Source organism: Pterocles gutturalis, unplaced genomic scaffold (assembly GCF_000699245.1).
Source record: "Pterocles gutturalis isolate BGI_N339 unplaced genomic scaffold, ASM69924v1 scaffold46012, whole genome shotgun sequence".
NCBI lineage: Eukaryota > Metazoa > Chordata > Aves > Pterocliformes > Pteroclidae > Pterocles > Pterocles gutturalis.
The window spans coordinates 21,339-39,721 of NW_010117181.1; the positions used below are offsets into that span (position 1 = coordinate 21,339).

Sequence of the window (18,383 nt, forward strand, 5' to 3'; positions counted from 1 at the left end):
CTGTATGGAATTATCTTCAGTTTCAGTTGTTTCTCAAAACAAAACACTCAACACATGGTGGTTGGTTTCCTTCATTATGTATATGAACCTTTGTACTAGTTGCTCATCACTTGATTATTCTTTAAAAAATAGTTTTGCTTCTTTTTATGTGCCTATATATGGAAACAATGTCCTGTATTTCCCAGTACAACTATTAATAGCCTCTCTATATATGCATAATAAATTATTTATTTTTATCTGCACTAACAGAAATGTACTTGGAGGAATCACAAGTGCACTCTAAGTATAAATTTGCATGATGTTTTCCCCTCTGTTACTCAGTTTGTAATTTCTGAATTGCTTGTTGTTTTTTTCACTGATAGACAAATTCAAGATGGTGATTCCAACTACTTTTAATGTTTAAGAATCTTTGAGTTGCAAACTTTTTGTACTAATAGTAGCAGCTATGGGTAGAAATGTTTTAATAAGAGGGATTTAAAGATGACTTAGTAAACTTGTAAAATTATAGTTGAGAGCTAGTAGGTTGGATCTTGCTTATGGAAGGCAGTATCACTGGAATATGCACAGATTTGAAGCAGTTTGACCAGCGTTATCTGCTGACACGTGTGTGCCAGGCACAACTTTCCTGATCCTCATTTCCCCAAATTCTTTTGAAAACAAGCAAGTCACTGTGGACTGTATCTAGAGATCATGTGTTCTTGGGTGTTCTTACAGTTTATTAGCCTGTTGCTGTGCTTCTTCAACTCCCTCCTGAATGTTTTCTTCTACTGTTTCCTCTGCTCTATTGTTGGTGCTTCCAACAGCAAACAGTGATGACAACTAATATTACATGTAAAACTTTCAAATTTTTAATTATCCTTCAAATACCTACATCCACACAACTATTTCTAAAGTCTAGGCAATTTCTTCATTGTGTTTAAGAAAATTTACTGGGGTTCTGGTCTTTTGGGTAGTTACATATAGATGGGGCCACACATTTACTAAATGTACCCTGAATTGTAACTGGATCAGATTCCAAGTTCAGGAGAGCCTTTCTTTGATCTTCACTCACTTAGCTCCAACAAAGACTTCTTGGGTAGGACCTAGTGTCTGCTCGTACAGGCTCCACGTGTAAGATGCACAGGAAGTGCTACTATGTAAGTAATTAATTGTATTTGTACTTTATTGATAGAGGTTCTATAACATGCCCTTCATTCTCTTACTTAGTGATACGTCGGCATATACTAGGCACAGACACAACCTCATCTGTACTGGTGGTCTGAGGACTTTTCATCCCAGGCTCCCTTACTATACCAGCTGCTACTTATCACTGCAACTTTTTTTTTTTTCATTTCCGTCTACACAAGAAAGCAAGGTTTCTTTTAATTGTTATTTTTTAAAGTGAAAGGCTTTACTTGAGGGATTTAAAAAAAAAATTATTTTCCAGTAACATCTTGATGAATCTTTATAAGGATGCCAGTATTTATTTAAACCCTTGCAAACATCACTAAGTTGTTTTTTTAACGTAACTTTTTTACAATTTTTTAAAGGAATATATTCTAATGAATGTATAAAAATTCATCTTAGTTAATAATTGTTAGAAGTTAGACTTATTTCCTATATCCATTTGGTCTATTAAAACACGCAATTAAATCTATAAAATTACAAATGTGAGTCATTAGCTCTGAGGCATATAGCTGCCAGGCAAGCAGCCATGACAAATCCAGAAGTATTTAAATCTCTTGCTGTTAAAAATAGGTATAGTAAAGATGTCACTAAATTTAAAATAAATCTGTTGTAAAATATAACTCCAGTGAACATGTAATGTCTTGTGAGATTGCTGCTTTAGGGCAACATGAGCATAGACCTATGGTTAGTAAATGGTCTTACAAAGCGAGTGTTTAATATACAGAGGCCTAAAGCCTAGTCATTTTAAGTTTGCAGCATGTGTTGTCAAGAAACAGTGTTTCCTGGTAGTTATATTACTGTTTTTCTTTCTAGGGGGATGCCAAAAGTCTTCTAGCCTCTGAGAATGTGAGCACTGGCCAAAAGTTGGACTTTTCGGATACTATGGTACAGCAGAAGCTGGATGAAATAAAGGACCAAATCAAGCGGGAAATAAGGAAGGAACTTAAAATCAAGGAGGGAGCAGAGAACCTTAGGAAGGTCACAACAGATAAAAAGAACTTGGCATATGTGGACAACATTTTGAAAAAATCGAATAAGAAGTTAGAAGATTTGCATCATAAGTTACAGGAGTTAAACGCACACATTGTTGTAACGGATCCAGAAGATGTTGCAGGTACTATATGTTATTGTGAAATCAGTTTTTTCTCTTAGCTTAGATAAGCTGTACCCCATTTCACCTGAAAAAAATTGCTCTGGGAATGAGCAAATCTGTAGCTGGTGAGTTTGTTACTTTTGTATGTCTATTTGTTCTGATTAACAAATAAGTGTCCAGTCCCTTTGAGTTTTAAATTGTTTTCTGGGGAACACTGTTTCCTGGACTATTTGGTGATAATAACTAAAGACTAACTTAACTGGAAGTAAGAACTGGTACATGTTATTACTATATTAAAATCTCTTTTCGATTGCTACAGTATTTCCTACTAGCTTCCTACTGTATAAAAGCAAATTTCCATAGCTCTTCCAGTGACTTTCTCTGAGGTGCCCTGTTAATACACCTTTTTGTTCTATGGTGAAAAAAATTATAAAATCTGTACTTAAAAGCTTTGTTCCTTTTTTTTTTTAAACATAAATCTAACTTTTAGAAACTGTTCTTCTGTTGTCCTGCTTATCTCACTACCTAATCAAGCGTTTCTAACTGTGGCAATAATTTGTTAAGTCTTCAGGCTTTTCTGCACTGAAGCTACCATTTTGAAGACAATTTTAAATTGTTTTCACAGAATCACAGAATGGTTGTAATTAATGGTTTTAATTAATATTTTCTGTGGCATGGCAGTTTATCAATACTAATTTTGAATGTATTTTTTAAAAATATCAGGCTTGGTATTTTAAGATAAAATGTTGTGAAAGAAAAACAGTCCTTTTTCAGCTTTGTGGAAGGACTTGGGAGATATTACCAGCCTGATGATTTCACATTGCACAGGCTCCTCTTGGCAAAAAGTTAATAAATGTGCATGTGCCATTGAAGATGTTTATGAAGTAAAAAAACTTAAGAAGCTTGGGCAGTAGAATAGAAGACCACATCATTCTTGTGAAGAAGTTACAGTGGTTACAGTGAGAATTTAGGAAAATGCTGGTAGGTGATGCCAGCAATTCATACTATCTACCCTTATGACGTGCTGCAAAAGTGTTGAAGTGTCCCCTGTGGTCTGCACAGTATTCTCTGATTCTTTGGCTTTTGATCTTCACGAGATACAAGGGGTGGAGGGAAGGGGACAGCTGGAACTAGTGAGACAAAGTAGTTGCTGCACCATGAAATGAGAATTAATATGATAACTTATGGTTCATAGATAGCCATTGGGGTTTTAGTAGGCATGAAGCATTCTGTTCTGTATTGGCTAAGGTTTATGAAAATCTGCCTCACTGTTGACAGTAGTGTGGCTTTTAAAGGAACAGGAAGAGTGAAACAGAAAGAAAGTTGTATACAAACGCTGTGTAGACAGAATATAAAAATCTGTGCAGACAAAAATTTGTGAAGTTCATTTAGCAGTACAACTTGAAAAGTGGATGAGCCCAGAATGTTCTTGTTGGACTGCCTCCTTCCAGTGTAGCATTTTAAAACCCTTGTCACACTGAGTTAATGAGCAATATTGTCCTTGTGCATGATTCAGGAAATAAAAGTAGATCACAAGAAAGTGTATACTAGTTCTCAAGTGATGGTTTGGGTACAAAGATCTAAGTGGTATTCAGACCCTTAGTATGCTTCTGAAAAGGTCAGCAGCACCCATTGCTTTTGTGAATAACTGGTAGCAGCCAGGCTCATCTCACCTTATGGTCAAAACCAGAGGCTTCACGAAAGGCTCAAGGGATGTAAGATCATAAGCTTATCAACTTTGTGCTTCTACCTGCTTCTGATGCATGATAAACTTCTTAGTGCTATGTTTTTAATTTTCATTCTGTTCAAAGTGTTATTGGTAGATAGCTTTTGCAGTCTTAATTATTGAAATATGCAAGAAAAAGCTTATAATTCTATTGATATTTTTATATTGTCTGTATAGTATCACATCTACTATTCTTATACAAGACCAATTTTAATAGAAAATAATGTAACCACCTGGGGAAAAAAAAGTAGTCTTTCATTCTTTTAGTGTCTCTTCTTAAATCAAATATCTGCAAGCATCCACCATTCAAAATTGAAATGTTTGAGGCTTTATGCTATTTGCCTTGTAATTTAATTGCCTGTTTCCTTCTTTATTTGTGGTCACTAATGCATGGAGGGGGAGCACTATCGGTAAACATTCGATCTGTCTTGAGACTAGTGGGTGCAAGTCGTCTAGGTGATACTAGGTGATATTTTTAATACTGAAGCCTTAGGTTTGACTTAAGGTATTAGTGAGTTTGGCTTTTGCAAAATAAGGTTGGTGGTGTAAAAATGTAAAACTTACGACATGCCATGGAGGGAGGGCTATATGTGTGTATATATATATATATATATAAAAATATATATATACACACACACATAGTATTCAGCAAATACATAGACACATAACCCTAAAGATCGCTGCCATCTGATAGAAGATACCTCTGTGGAGAGGTCACAGGTATCTCAGTTTGGGAATTCTTGCTTTTGCTTGGGGTAAACAGAATTTAATAACCATTTCCTGATGAATATGGGAGCTCCTCAAATAAGTGCATTGTTTCTAGAGTTCAGCGTTTTTCTAAGTTACAGCTTTTAGCTCATGTTTGACCTTTTTCTGGTCAGTTAGTGACAAATAATTTGAAAGAGAGAAGGAAATATATGGGAAAATTTTAGACTGTGTAGAGCATGAATGCTGAAAATAAGATGAAGAGGATTCAAGGGCTGTAGGAATCAAGGTCTGTGTTCTCTTTATGTACTTCAACATTTTTCAGGGGTGGCCCTATGTTTTCCCTGTCTTCTAGAGTATATTGTGTGGGTATTTGGAGGTTCTAAATAGCACAGTCGGGACTAAGCTCCATTGAGAAGTAACACTGAGAGAATCATTGTCTTTAAGATGAGGATCCCTTTGACCTGTCAGGCCTGAACTCCGAAGATTTTTGGACTGTTTCTGTTGACTGGTTGAAAGGTCATAGTGGAAACTTGTAAAAGCCATGTAATCTTTCCTTGTCCCTCTATCTGAAAAGTGGGTGTGAACATGTATTTGTAAAGTGCTCCAGATTTAGAGCTGAAAAGTGCCATGCAAGCTGTTGTGACAGCTTATGGTATGGAGCATTAACTTGCATTACTTTTTAAATGAACTACTAATTTGTGGTGTAACTTCTTTGTAATCAGCACAGTGTAATTGATACATGTTAAAACCATTAAATGCAGTGTAAATGAACCTACTGTAGAAAAAATGTATTTTAATAACATTCCATTTCAAGCAAGTTAAGATGTTTTAATGGTCGTTTCCCTAGAGCTGAAAGCTTTCCTTGTCCTAATGGCAAAGGAAGTTATTTTCACAGCTAAGGTATTAAACCTTAACAAAAAAGTGCAGTTTGCCAAAAAGCTACGTTACTTCATGTGAGGGTAGATTTGGCAGCAGATTAACGACTCAGAAACAACTTGTAGCATAATATAGGTTTACTTTACATTATGAGGTTGCTGGTGAATCTAGATTTGTTTCAGAAGTGGGACTTTGTACTGAGATCTGCCCTTATCGCACAGTGTATTAGTCATACTAGGATGCGGAGTTTTAACATTTGTAGGTCAACACTTATTAGTGAAACAGAATACAGCAATGCAAAAAGAGTAGGACAAGCCTAGTGACCATTACTGCTGACAATCTGAGAGGTTTATTTTAATGTTTGACATGGGGATGATTACTTCACTCTTGGAGATGAAGAAATTTTGTATCTTGAAAACATATTTCTATACAGTAGCACAGATTAAATTGATATTCTTTTCGTGTGTCTAAAAAGTAGCAGTAGAGATTGTGGTTTTTAATATGACTGAGGTATAAGATTGAAATAGTTTACCTACAGCAAGTCACTGATTTATTTAGGCATATAGTTGAGACATACAGTATGTATGAATTGGGAACTTAATCTGTTCCATAGAGCTGAAGTAAAGGTAGATAGGGAGGTGAGATGGTAGAAAACTTTTGAGAGGATTGAGTGGATAAAATGTGGAGAACATGAAATCAAAAAAAGACAAGTTCATGCCTCTTCTTCCATTCTCCTGACTTCTAAGCTATACACTTTACATCAAATTTTGCTGTAGGGGTCACAAAGAAAATAAATTCTTTTGTTTAAGAACATGGCTAGCTGACAGGGAAGTGAGACTGTTCGGGGGATTTTTTTGTCCCTACAAATGACTAGGTTAATCTGTCAGATGTCGAAGCATCCATCTAAGACCAATGAAAGGAAACTGGTAGAGGTATCAATCAAATTGGTAAAGGTAGTGACTTTTTAAACAGCAGACTCCACTTACAAGGCTCATGACCATGGGAGTTTCATTGTAACTTTTGGGAACCTTAATATAGAATAACATTATTGAAGCAATTTGAAACAATCTCCTGACACTTGTTTAGTAGTTAAAATTAGCCATTACTGAATTGAAAAACAACTTCGAAAGTTTACAGGAAACTTTCAGTGCTGGATGTCCTCACAGCACAGAGTGTTCCCTGCTGCCTTGGATTTACCAATGGCTTTATTGAAGTGCTGATGCAACTGTCTGACTCCCTGAGAAAAGCCTGATTATGTCTCTTTCTTTCCCCCTCCAGCAATGCCCAACACGCATTACAGGTATTTCTGTTGGGTATGACACTGATGAAGCTAACTGCAATATCCTCAAATAAGATTAAAATTAACTATTTACCAAAGGGTACTTGCTGCTAATTGAGTAGCTTAGCAGCATGCTGCAGTACCATCTGGGAACCCAAATTCAGAAAGTTACATGGGATCCTAGATTTCACACTGAGCTTATTGAAGAAATAACGTACCTGGCATCTGGGGAAGAGTCCCCAAAGGAATGAGCAGTAGTTTCAGAAAAGTAGAGTTGTATCACTACTCTAAGAAATACAATTTAGATGGGAGTGCTGGTAAAAGGCAATTTAGAAGCAGGAAGTTTTTGCTGGTGAGCACTATGCAAAGACTCAAACTGGAAAGATTTTCAGAAGAGCAAAGATCATGGTTAAGATAAACATTTCAAATTGAAAACTGCCACTGTCCTGATGCAGTCCAGACATTTAAAAAAAAAAAAAAATTGGTTAAACCATCCCTATTAACTTATTTTATGAATTATGAGTCTATTTTCATGAAAACAGGATATTGCAGGAGCTGGGGAAGCAGTACTGCAGCTCTCTTCCAGCAGCCTGGATGTGTGCTAACAAGCCGCACAAAGATCATTAGTGTTAAGCAACAATATTCATAATTGTTCAGCGAAAATAACATGCTAGTTACTTGAAGTCAAGTTTACTTGAAATACATCCGTTACTTCACCTGGTATTCACTGACAAGAATAAAGTGCCTAGGGGCACTAATTCATAACCCAGCAAAGCTCTTGCTGTCCTATGCAAAGTTAGACTTGAAAGCGTCCAAAATGGTGAGTCTTGTACTGTCCTTACTGACCAACAGATGTGGCAAACTGGAGAACCTCTTATGTTTCCTCGTCCCTACTTACCTACTTGAGTGAAGTATCAATCTGGTATGAGTACTTAACTCTTGTTTAAGCATAAATCTCATTGAATGCAATTATCTGGATGCACGTATTACTTGGATTATGAAGGTGACTAAATGTCTCCATTTGCAGCCCCTCTGTATAGTGCTTTATACAAATAGATCAGAGATAACTAGCCATACCGAAGTGATTACAACATCAGCAGACGTTACAAAGAGAGAGGGAAACAGCTAATACAGATGTAGCTTGTAGCGCTGCTGCTGAGATTGTCAGTGCTTTCCATAATAGGACCAGTTTGTCCGGCTGACTTAAAACTTTAATCTGAATTCTTCTATAAGAAGCTGCCTCAGGCTGCTTACTGAATTGTAACGAGGTCGAGGGTGAGAAGGAGTCACTTGGAAGCTATTTCTGAAAAGCTGTTAGTAAACACTGTTTTCTTTTTTTCTTTAAAAAAAAAAATCTATGTTAAGAAACTATATTGTTCCATGTTCAGGAGTTTAGTGAGCATCTATTATGCCTGAAAGCAAAAAAAATATTTCTTCCAAGCAATTAGTCCATACTGCAGAAGTTTCCTTTGCTGGTTGCTAACAAAGCACATAGTAGAACCACTTACACTGAGAGGCAGAGGGGAGTTTAGGTACACAAGTGCAGACCAGCTCTTGAGATGGGAAGTGATGTGGTTACACCTTCACAGCGCAGACATGCAAAGGGAGATAATAACAGCTGCTGGGCAGCCTGAACCCTGGTATCTCTAATTAGTCCTTGACTTGCAACTTGAGTGTTGTTTTAATGCAAAGGAAGACTGCTTGTATGCATCTTTAAAAGCTGTGAAAACAGGCTTCAGGAGCACAACAGTCTTCCCAGGGATCATCAGAGGGCTGGATCTTTAAGTGGAAGAGGCCTGCATCATAAATCTAAAGTTGGTAAATATTAATTTAAGCGATTAATCTACTTTACAATGAGACTTGAAACTGTGGCTTTCAAGTTTCACGTTTGTTCTAGTTTTGAATAGATTATTAGATGAGGATTAGTTGAATGTGAAGATATAAGTGAGAGGAAAGCATGTTGTTAATTTTTGTTTTATTAGTAACAGATTTAAGGTAAATCTGTTCAAGTGTAATGTTTCACAGAGAAACCAAGCCAAAACACTGAGGAGAGGATGAATGACAAAACACATGAGGAATAACACAGATTACTTATTTATTTATATCACTTTATTTATATTTAAACATCTGGTATTTTCTATACTACCTTTAAGTAGTGAGTATGCAGTAAGAGTGTTGAAGTGGCTTGAAGTGAAGAGTGAATTAGCAGCAGAGGAAATTAAAACTTCTCCTTACAGGAAATATATATGTAGCTTCAGCAAATATTGCAATTTAGGAGGAAATTACACAGCAAACTTAAAAGTAAAATATATTAGATTTCCAAAATTAGTTATCAGAAGCTTCTGCAGAAAAAAATATGAAATGGCAGATGAGACACTTTCTCCCCATGACACCTCGTAACTAATAATTTGTAAGTTACTAGTGCAATGCTGTTTTCTAGTAATAGAGGATTTCAGGAACTTGATCCATCATCCTAGCTTTAAATCAAGGAAAATTAATTAAAATTGGAAAAAGACTGTACTGTTGGTATTGGGTAAATATTGTCTTTCAGAAGACTAATGTTATTTGCCATTTGTTAATGTTATTTGCCTATAGAGAAGGTATTCTCTCGGTTGTTGGGATAAAAGAAATCAATAACAAAAAACATTATTACAGGGGACATAATTTATCCTCTTTTACAAAAAGTTTGAAAGAGAAGCCATTGGGACTATTAGGGAAGATAGTTAGCTAAAAGGATGGTTGTGTTGGAAATAGTGAAGTACTAGGAAATAGTCCAGTGGCCACTTCTTTTCAGTTCGCTAACAGTTCATGTTGCAGAAACTGAAATAAGAACGAGTGATTAATAGACTTTTCTGGAGAAGGATAGAAAAATTAAGGAGTTTCACTATATAATTTAATTGATAAAACTTCCCACAGATCACAGTTGTTCAGTGTTATCCAGTTATCCCAGGATACTGTTATTATTCCAGAGCAAAAATTGTTCAGCTTTATGACTAAGGAAAAGTCTTTTTTAATCTATTCTTAATTTTGATATAAACCACGTCTGCAGTGCTCACACTAGAATCAATGAGGACCTACTTAATAATGTGTGTATTTAGACCATGCTCATTAGTATTGAATATTATTGTCCAAGTTTGTTTGTTTTAAAGCACTTAGATTTAAAATCAGGAGTGTAAGAAAGCTTAATGGCAACCTGCATTTTTTTAATTGACTCTAAACATTCCAGAAGAAACAAATCTCCTTTGAAACAAAAATAGACCTAGCTGCAAACCTGCCTACGTTACCACTCCCGGAAGTGATTCATGTGAATTAGGACATGTAGGAGTCACTGGGCTTTCGTGAGGCTTTTCATGTTAAGGCGCATTTGCAGTGCTCTTGCAAAGTAGCTCTGGACAGGAGGGTCAGTCTTAATACTTAAGTATGATGTTCCAGCTTTGTTTAATCTATAATGTAACAGAACAGATTTTGGGGGGGGGGGGGGGGGGGAGGGTTTTGTGTTTTGTGAGTTTGTTTTTTTCTTTCTTTTTTTTCCTGGACACATTACATCTTACCTTTAATTCACAGACTGTCCTAGAACTCCTGATACTCCAAATAGCGATCCTCGTTTTCCTACTAACAACAGATTGATGGCCTTAAAGAAGCAATTGGATATAGAACTGAAGGTAAAACAGGGAGCAGAAAATATGATACAGATGTACTCAAATGGCTCTTCAAAGGTAAGGCTTTGGAATGCTTAAAGAACATGAAATTATTGTGGGTTTTCATTCATATTGCTGTGGTGTGAATGTACAAGGTTTTAAACAGTATCCAATTTCCGTGCTTTTAGTTTGGGGTGTATTTTTATGAAGTAGTTATGTCAAATCTGCTACAAATTACTATATCATTTTTTGTTGTGGTTTGATACCCATTCAAGTGAATGTTTTATCAATTTGTCCACATGTAGTTCAACCTAAATAACAAATCCGGCTTACTAAATTTAGTACATCTAGTAATCTTTGATCATGTGTGATTCACTTAGCAGCAAAGCTTGGTATGACACTGACTGGTATCTGATGCTTTTCCTAGCTCGACTGAAAAAAAAATCCATTAGTTTAAAGTTGTAATGTGTACAATAATTACACAGAAGGCAGCATCACTGTGTGTGCTTCTGAAACGGTCATCTAGTTGTAGTTGGCAGTAAAAACATTTGTACCAAGTATTTGTTTTAATAAGTTGTGTGTAGTATTCTGGTAGAGTTGTTATAATCTGCATTAGTACACATGCACATAAAATACACATAAACATACTTTTTTTACAGAAGTGTGGTATTCTAGAGGTAGCATCTGATAGCAACAAACTGAAATAAAAAATAAAGCCACACTTATTTGTAGATCTGAACTTTAAACACATTCTCACTTGCACTCTTTCTCTTGATCACACCAGAAGCTCTGCAGGGAGGATGTGGGGGGGAACAGATTGCTAACCCCTAAATGGGTTTGACTTATTGCATAGTCCTAACAATGTAATAAAATTCATCATATACTAAGAATCCCGTAACTGAACTGAAAGACAAGACAAACCTTTTAAATTGAAAAAAAACCAACTAAAAAAACACCAAAAATCCAAAAGTATAAGGGAGTCATAGTTCTCAAATGAGAAAAAGGGGAGGATCCTCTTCTGCCCCTTCACCCTTAATTAGTTACTCACCTGTTCTTTACATTTACTTTTACTAAATCATTCAGGAGATTAATTTACAAACTAAGGGCAAAGACAAGGATAGATCTAACAAATAGTGTGCAGTAGCTTGGTTAGATGTTTCCGAGTCCAGACAATTGTAAATAAAATTGAAATGTTTTCAGTTCTTAACTGACTGACCCAACACCTAGCTAGGTCAGTGAACTTATTAAAAAGAAGTGTTTGACTTGAAGAGTAAAATCTGTGAGTTGTGTTGCTACCCTGTATTACTGATAGTAACCAAAAGTGTTGGAAAGCAATTTCATATTTCTGAGTGAATTTCTGCTCAGACTGGTGGAGAGGCAGATTACTTTGTATCTGCCTACTGTTTGACTTTCTTATACCTAACAAAACTTAGAGTCAGTGTTGCTTACTCCCAGAAAAATTAATTTAGACTAGATGGACCATAGATGCCATCAAGCTCATTCTGTCCCAGCAGCACTTCTGTTGAACCAGCTGGTACTTGGGTAGCCTTACCTGAAAGTGGCCTGTAACCTGCTAGCCTGGGGCAGATGGAAGAAATATCTGGAGTGCACCTTATGACTAAGGGCCTGGGAATGCTGTCCGGGCACCACATCCCTTGGGCCCTGGTAACCCTGGAGTCTGCATCCTTTGGGGCCATGTACTTAGTATCAGGTACACTTAAAAACAATAATTGGCTGACCCAAATGGGTCAAAAGGCATATGTGAATTACATTCCTAATAAACCCTCAGCAAGTAACCTTATAACAGCCTGAAAAAACTTAACTAAACACTCGGGCTATAATACTAGACATTGTTAGCAGGCTTTGATCAGACTAGGTAGAAAGGATAAATTCTGGCTTGCTTTATGATTGAGGCATGTAATTAAAATTGATGATTGAATCTTGTATTTGCAATTGGTAAATGTTTAAATAAGCCTACCAGACTGGGTGTATATAGTAACTGGGCTGGGGAGAGCAAGCTGGAAAACACAAACCTTTGCCAGCTGCTTCAACAAACAGGATGGAAATGGTGCGTATTCATTCTCTCATGTTCTTAATACTCAGTAGTGAGTTAATTTGGCAGGTTTGAACTGTAAGCTTGAGCATTGTGATTACGCTTTAAAAAGGAGAGCTTAAAACAACTTAAGCATCTGGATGAGGTGGGCAAAAGGGGCAGAGAATTCCCTGGTTGAATCCAACCCCAGTAATCCAGTAGGTCTTTAAAAAGTACCCTCTTTAAAACATTCTAAACTCTTTTGAACCTTTCTTCAAGTGTACTATATGATCTAATTTCAAATTTGTTGTCTTATTTTCAGACCTAAATTTAGGGAGGTCATCATTTGTTTCTTAAAAATGAAAAAGCAGTCTGTTCATAGTAATAAACCCATCATGTCCTGGGAAGGTTTTCCCTTTGTACTTACTCGCTTCAGTAACATTCATCTCAACCTATTTGGACTTAAGTGTTTCTGAGATATTATTCATCTTTCCTTGGACTTGTATGGATTCTCTGAGATCCCATGACAGCTCTGCAGATCAGTTTTACAGGCACAGTCAATTCTTCTATACTTGGGAGATGCCTTAAAATACTTTGTATTCAACCTCCAACACTAGAAGAGCTGCTGAGTATAACACATCCATTTTGATCCTGAAGATGGGATTTTCTGTCTCTTGAAAACATGAGGATATCTCTATAGTTCTCAATTACCTCTATTCTACACAGTGAAGGGCTGATATTGTCCCTGAGCAAGCAAATCCATTGCAGTAAGAGGATATGAGGGACAATCAAGAGCAGAAAGATCAAAAATAAGATAAAAGTGAAGATACAAGAAACACAGTGCATTTATACATCAGAATGATGCATGGATAAGGTTTAATACAGGATTCTAGAGTCACTTGTAATCTGTTACTTAGATCCTGTACCCTGCTGTAGAGGGTGGTTATTTCAAATGTTGACGTTTGTATTTGAGAAGGCATTTATTTAGGAAAATCAGTGTACTCATTAAATAATTGGATAGCTAACATGGAATCTTAAAATATGAAAACAGTGGTATCTGTCTGAAATGTTGACTAATAATAAAACCTAAAACCAAGAGTTCTGAGACTGTGGTATGCAGGGGGGGCACAATTTTTCCCCATACAGCTGAAGCCTTTTTCTGTGTATATCTTGGTGTATCTACCGGGCAGAACATAGGGCAGCATTAAAATATCTGAGTGAAGAATAGATTAGGTGCAAGGTCATAAAGGAGCTCTAGGAAGGTAAATTTCTCTCTTCGCAGAATACTGATTTTTCTCACTGTATACTTCATGGTGCCAGTATTTCTAGCTCTGGTTATCTATGCTACACTGCTGTTCTCTGTCTTAGAACAGCATCTAAGGATGAAGAATTGCATTTCTTTTACTTCTTAAATAATTGATAACTTCATTACAAAATTAAAATATAAGTTACTTTCCCATGGAGATGGTTTATACTTATTAATGAGGTTATAGAGTGGCTGCAAAATGAGTTAACCAAAATACCCTTTGGGCTATAACAAGCATGATAGCCATCTACACCGACTACTATTAATTACTGTGATTAATTGTTGCTGCACAGACAGGACAAATAGACTGTCTTAAATTTTATTATACCCTTTTTTTTGTTCTTACTGCATGTCAGATCACCTTTAGGTTATCTAGTAATTCCCAGAACATAGAGAGAACTGTGCAGCAACCATAGAAGCACATGCGCAGTTCCACATCCAAGAACCATTTGATAATACTTCGTAAATCAGATCTCCAGTAGCTGGAGGACAAAAAGTGATATACCTGAGAAACATGGGTGGCTGTCTGCACTCCTGACAATGAAATGGTATTATCAGTTGGTTTGAAAGTTCATCTTCAGAAATGTTCTTCTAAACTGCTTCTTGTGTTACTGCTTTTGAAAACAAAAATCGGTTAGCTTAGTTATTTAGATGAAAAATACTGTACTTTAAGTTGCTAATGAAATAGCTAATGACGTAACCCTCGTATGTTGTGTATTTATTAATGCAAAAAAAATCTTCAGCTTTGATTCGTTCAGAAAAACATACTGCAGGCTTATTTATAATGTGCTATGTAAGCTCAAGTGAATTAGTACAATGATTTTGACATGGATTTAGTATAGCAAATTTATCTACTAGAAGAGTTCTCATGATACAGTAAATTTGAATCATTCCACATAGGGCAGAGGTTTTTGGCACTTAGTATCAGCTTACAAAACATTAATTTACACATGTAATGTTGCTAAAGCATCCCTTCTTTATTCAGCTTTAAACAGATACAGTTTCCATGGGAGTGGCCTGTAGTCTTTAATCAACCAGAATATGCCTCTGTCTTGATTTAATTTCCACTAATATCCTAATATGGTTAGTTGAATTGGGCTGCTATACTGAATGAACTGCATAGATTTAGTTCTTGTTCCTAAAGCATGTGGGTTTTGAAGCTTTTAATGTGCTTTGTTCCATGAAGAGTTTATGATTTTATCTTGTTTATTTGTTTTAATAGGATCGAAAACTTCTTGCCACAGCTCAGCAGATGCTTCAGGACAGCAAGACAAAAATAGAAGTTATAAGGATGCAGATTCTTCAGGCAGTCCAGACCAATGAATTGGCTTTTGATAATGGTGATGGAGTAGAAAAGGAAATAAAAATCGTTAATGTCAGAATGCCACGTAGAGATGTACCCATATGCACACAAAGTTATAAACTTCTAGTAGGAATGTTGGACAAAGCTTGCATGAACCAAAGATAACTGGAGATTAGGCATACTATTTTGTGTGTTAGGATGCCAAATACATCTGACTTGAAGCAAAATACCTTAAGCTCATACCTTATGCAGTCCATTTTTGCTTTGTGGTCTTCATTCTCCCTTCATGCATGCTTTCTTTTGTCTTCAACAATAATTAGTAATTTTTTTTAAAGCATATAATCTTTTCACTATCTTAAAAAAAAATCAGATGCAGATACAAAGCCTGCTTGTCATACTTAAATAGATTGACCTGATTATTACTAATGGGAGCACAGATGGAGGCAAATTTTTGCTGTGTTTATGGGTATTTAGGCTAGATTGAGTACTAAGCAACTATTTTAAAAACAAAAAAGAAGTGTTTTTAAAATGACATGACTTGAAACACTGATGTTACATTTCAGAAATAGTTCTAAACTTGCATTTCTTTGGAAATCTCAAAATTTTAAAAAGATTACCCCTGAGCTATAATAGCACAACTGCACTATAAAATTGTGGGCATATTGGTATATCTCTAAGTCTTGAACTTTATTCGTATGCATTTCCAAGTACTGAAGTTATATAACAATGCTCATAATTAGGGCCTGGATGTATCCTAGATAATGAAGAACATGTGCGTGTGTGTTTTGTTTTGTTGGGTGTGGGGGGGTTGGTTTTTGTTGTTTGTTTTTACACTTATGACACTTCTGGCTCTTATTAACACCCCATCTTAGCATGTGGATTATGTATATCATTTACTCAAAAGAAAAAGAAAGGTATTCAAGCTAGAAAGGGCTTTCAAATGCCTTTTTGTGTTCCTGCTATTCTTAGATCTTTAAACAGAAAGGAATATATCCAGGAAACTTTCTAATTCTGTGTAGGAGATCTAAACACTGTAAGCAGTGGACATTAGAATAATTAACCCAAACCATTTGGGGAAAGCAGTGTATCGAGCCTCCTACGTTATCTGTGCTGTCAGAAGGCAGATTCCCTGGGATTTTGTGTGAAGCAGAAGAATTAATCAGAAACCAATCAGGGATCTACTTAGCTATGGAGTAGTTTGGAAGATAAATCCTCAAAGCGTGGTTCAGAAATGTAGAAGTCTCAGCCTCCTTCTTGCCAGCTGAATGATGTTTGGGAGATTTGGCTTTTGTCCCTTAGCTCCCCTGGAGACATGTTATTTTTCTCACATCTTCTAGCAATTGTAGCTCTTCAAGGAGTAGGGTCTGTTTATTGGATTGAGGCCCTGATCAATTATTTCTTCCTTCAAATACAGATGCTTAAAATTTCACTGTTGCTTTTATGACATACTTGAAGCTTTTCTTTGGACTACTAAATCTGCATCCCACTCCTTTTTTCTTTTTTCTTTTTTTTTTTTTTTCTCCCCTCATCTCTGTCTATTTGGGAGAGGGGTTAATATTAAAGAAATGAAACACGGGCATGGTCTTCAATGAAGATTGTTTGTTTATATCTCTTTGCAGCAAAACCTGTGATAAGCCCTCTTGAACTCCGAATGGAAGAATTACGGCATCATTTTAGGATAGAGTATGCTGTAGCAGAAGGTGCAAAAAATGTGATGAAATTACTTGGATCTGGGAAAGTTACCGACAGAAAGGCACTTTCAGAAGTAATTTACATCCTTACAATTTCTCATACATTATTTTAAATGTTCTTTCAAGAAAAAAAAAAAGAATTGAAATATTTCAACTTTTTTTTACTTTAAAAAGGCACAAGCAAGATTTAATGAATCAAGCCAGAAGCTGGACCTGTTGAAGTATTCACTGGAACAGAGATTGAATGAACTTCCTAAAAACCATCCCAAAAGCAGTATTATTATAGAGGAACTTTCATTGGTCTCTTCACCCACATTAAGTCCTCGTCAAAGTGTAATATCTACTCAGAACCAGTATAGTACACTGTCCAAACCAGCAGCTTTAACAGGTATGATTTATGGACCTTTTGGTTTTTATTTTATTAAATAGTTTAAAACAAGTCTTTAATGCTAACTTTATTACTTTCTGGACGTATTTCATTGTTGTTCTTTTTCTAGACAAAGGCATTTAGAATTCCCAAGTGTCTATGCACCAAAAAAATGCAGATAAGTTTCTTTGATTTGTTGACCTTTTTATAATCCTATTGAAAAAGTGAAATTCTGGCCTTAAGTTAGGTCACTATGGAACAATATTACGCTGTTTACCTAACGCCTTTCCTCTTTAGATTATCAAGCACTTTAAAAGGTGGGTAAGTATCATTATCCCCATTTTACAGATGGGGAAACTGATGTGCAGAAGGGTTAAGTGACTTGCCCTGGTCACACAAGTCAGTGGCAGAGCTGGAGATAGGATCCCAGCTTTTCTCCCAGTCCCTGTTTTACCCACTAGACCACACTGGCTTCCTAGAAGGTGAGATTTATGCTACCAAAACATGCACTATATTTCTAAACCAAAGAGGGAGATCCTAACAAACGTGCATGGAACTATTGAAGCCTCGTTATTGTAAGCAAACTGTTTCAAGAGATAAGCCATACTTTAACAAAGCTCTTGGACATTTGCCTCCCAGTGTTCTTAAAGAAAAGCAAATACTTTTGACTACTGGGGGGTTTGTTGCTTTACTAAATTAATGTAATAAGCGGTCATATAAGAATTACTAGTACAGATAGGTTCAGTTTTTTGTTTGTGTCCTAAAACATTTTACATGTAACTATTAAACCAACTACTAACAGAATAAGTTTATTACAAAAACAGTCCGTAATTTAAATGTTACTCTAGTTACACATTTATAACTGCAACTAGAATTGAATTTTGACGTACTGTGGGGTTATATTTTAAAACAAAAAGAGGAACTTTTCTGCTGAGCTGCAATAATAATAAAATGGAGCAGGTCTACCTGTCTTCCATTTTGGTTCAGTAAGACATGTAGCAAAGGGTAAAAAGCATCAGGACTTCAGCTGAGAACCCTTGTGAAGTTGCAGAGTGGTGAGGGGATCCTTTTTTCATCATGTGGAATTTCAAATGGTCAGTGAGTGTGGGCAGGAAATATTGCACCTTGGTTTTAAAATAGCTTTTTTTTTTTTTTAAATAATTATTTTTTTCCTATACTACATGATCATGGGTCAGA

The 18,383-nt window shown here is 36.0% G+C and overlaps 1 protein-coding gene across 1 annotated transcript; it reads left to right on the top strand.

Moving 5' to 3' along the window:
* Nucleotides 1-1,980: 1,980 nt before the first annotated feature.
* On the top strand, nt 1,981-17,207 carry LOC104463395 (serine/threonine-protein kinase N2-like; the record flags this gene model as incomplete). The annotated part of the gene is made up of 5 exons (XM_010075706.1): nt 1,981-2,281; nt 10,414-10,565; nt 15,048-15,165; nt 16,748-16,893; nt 16,994-17,207. Coding segments are annotated over 5 exons (931 nt in total), but the record flags the coding sequence as incomplete, so codon positions are not given.
* Nucleotides 17,208-18,383: the final 1,176 nt, after the last annotated feature.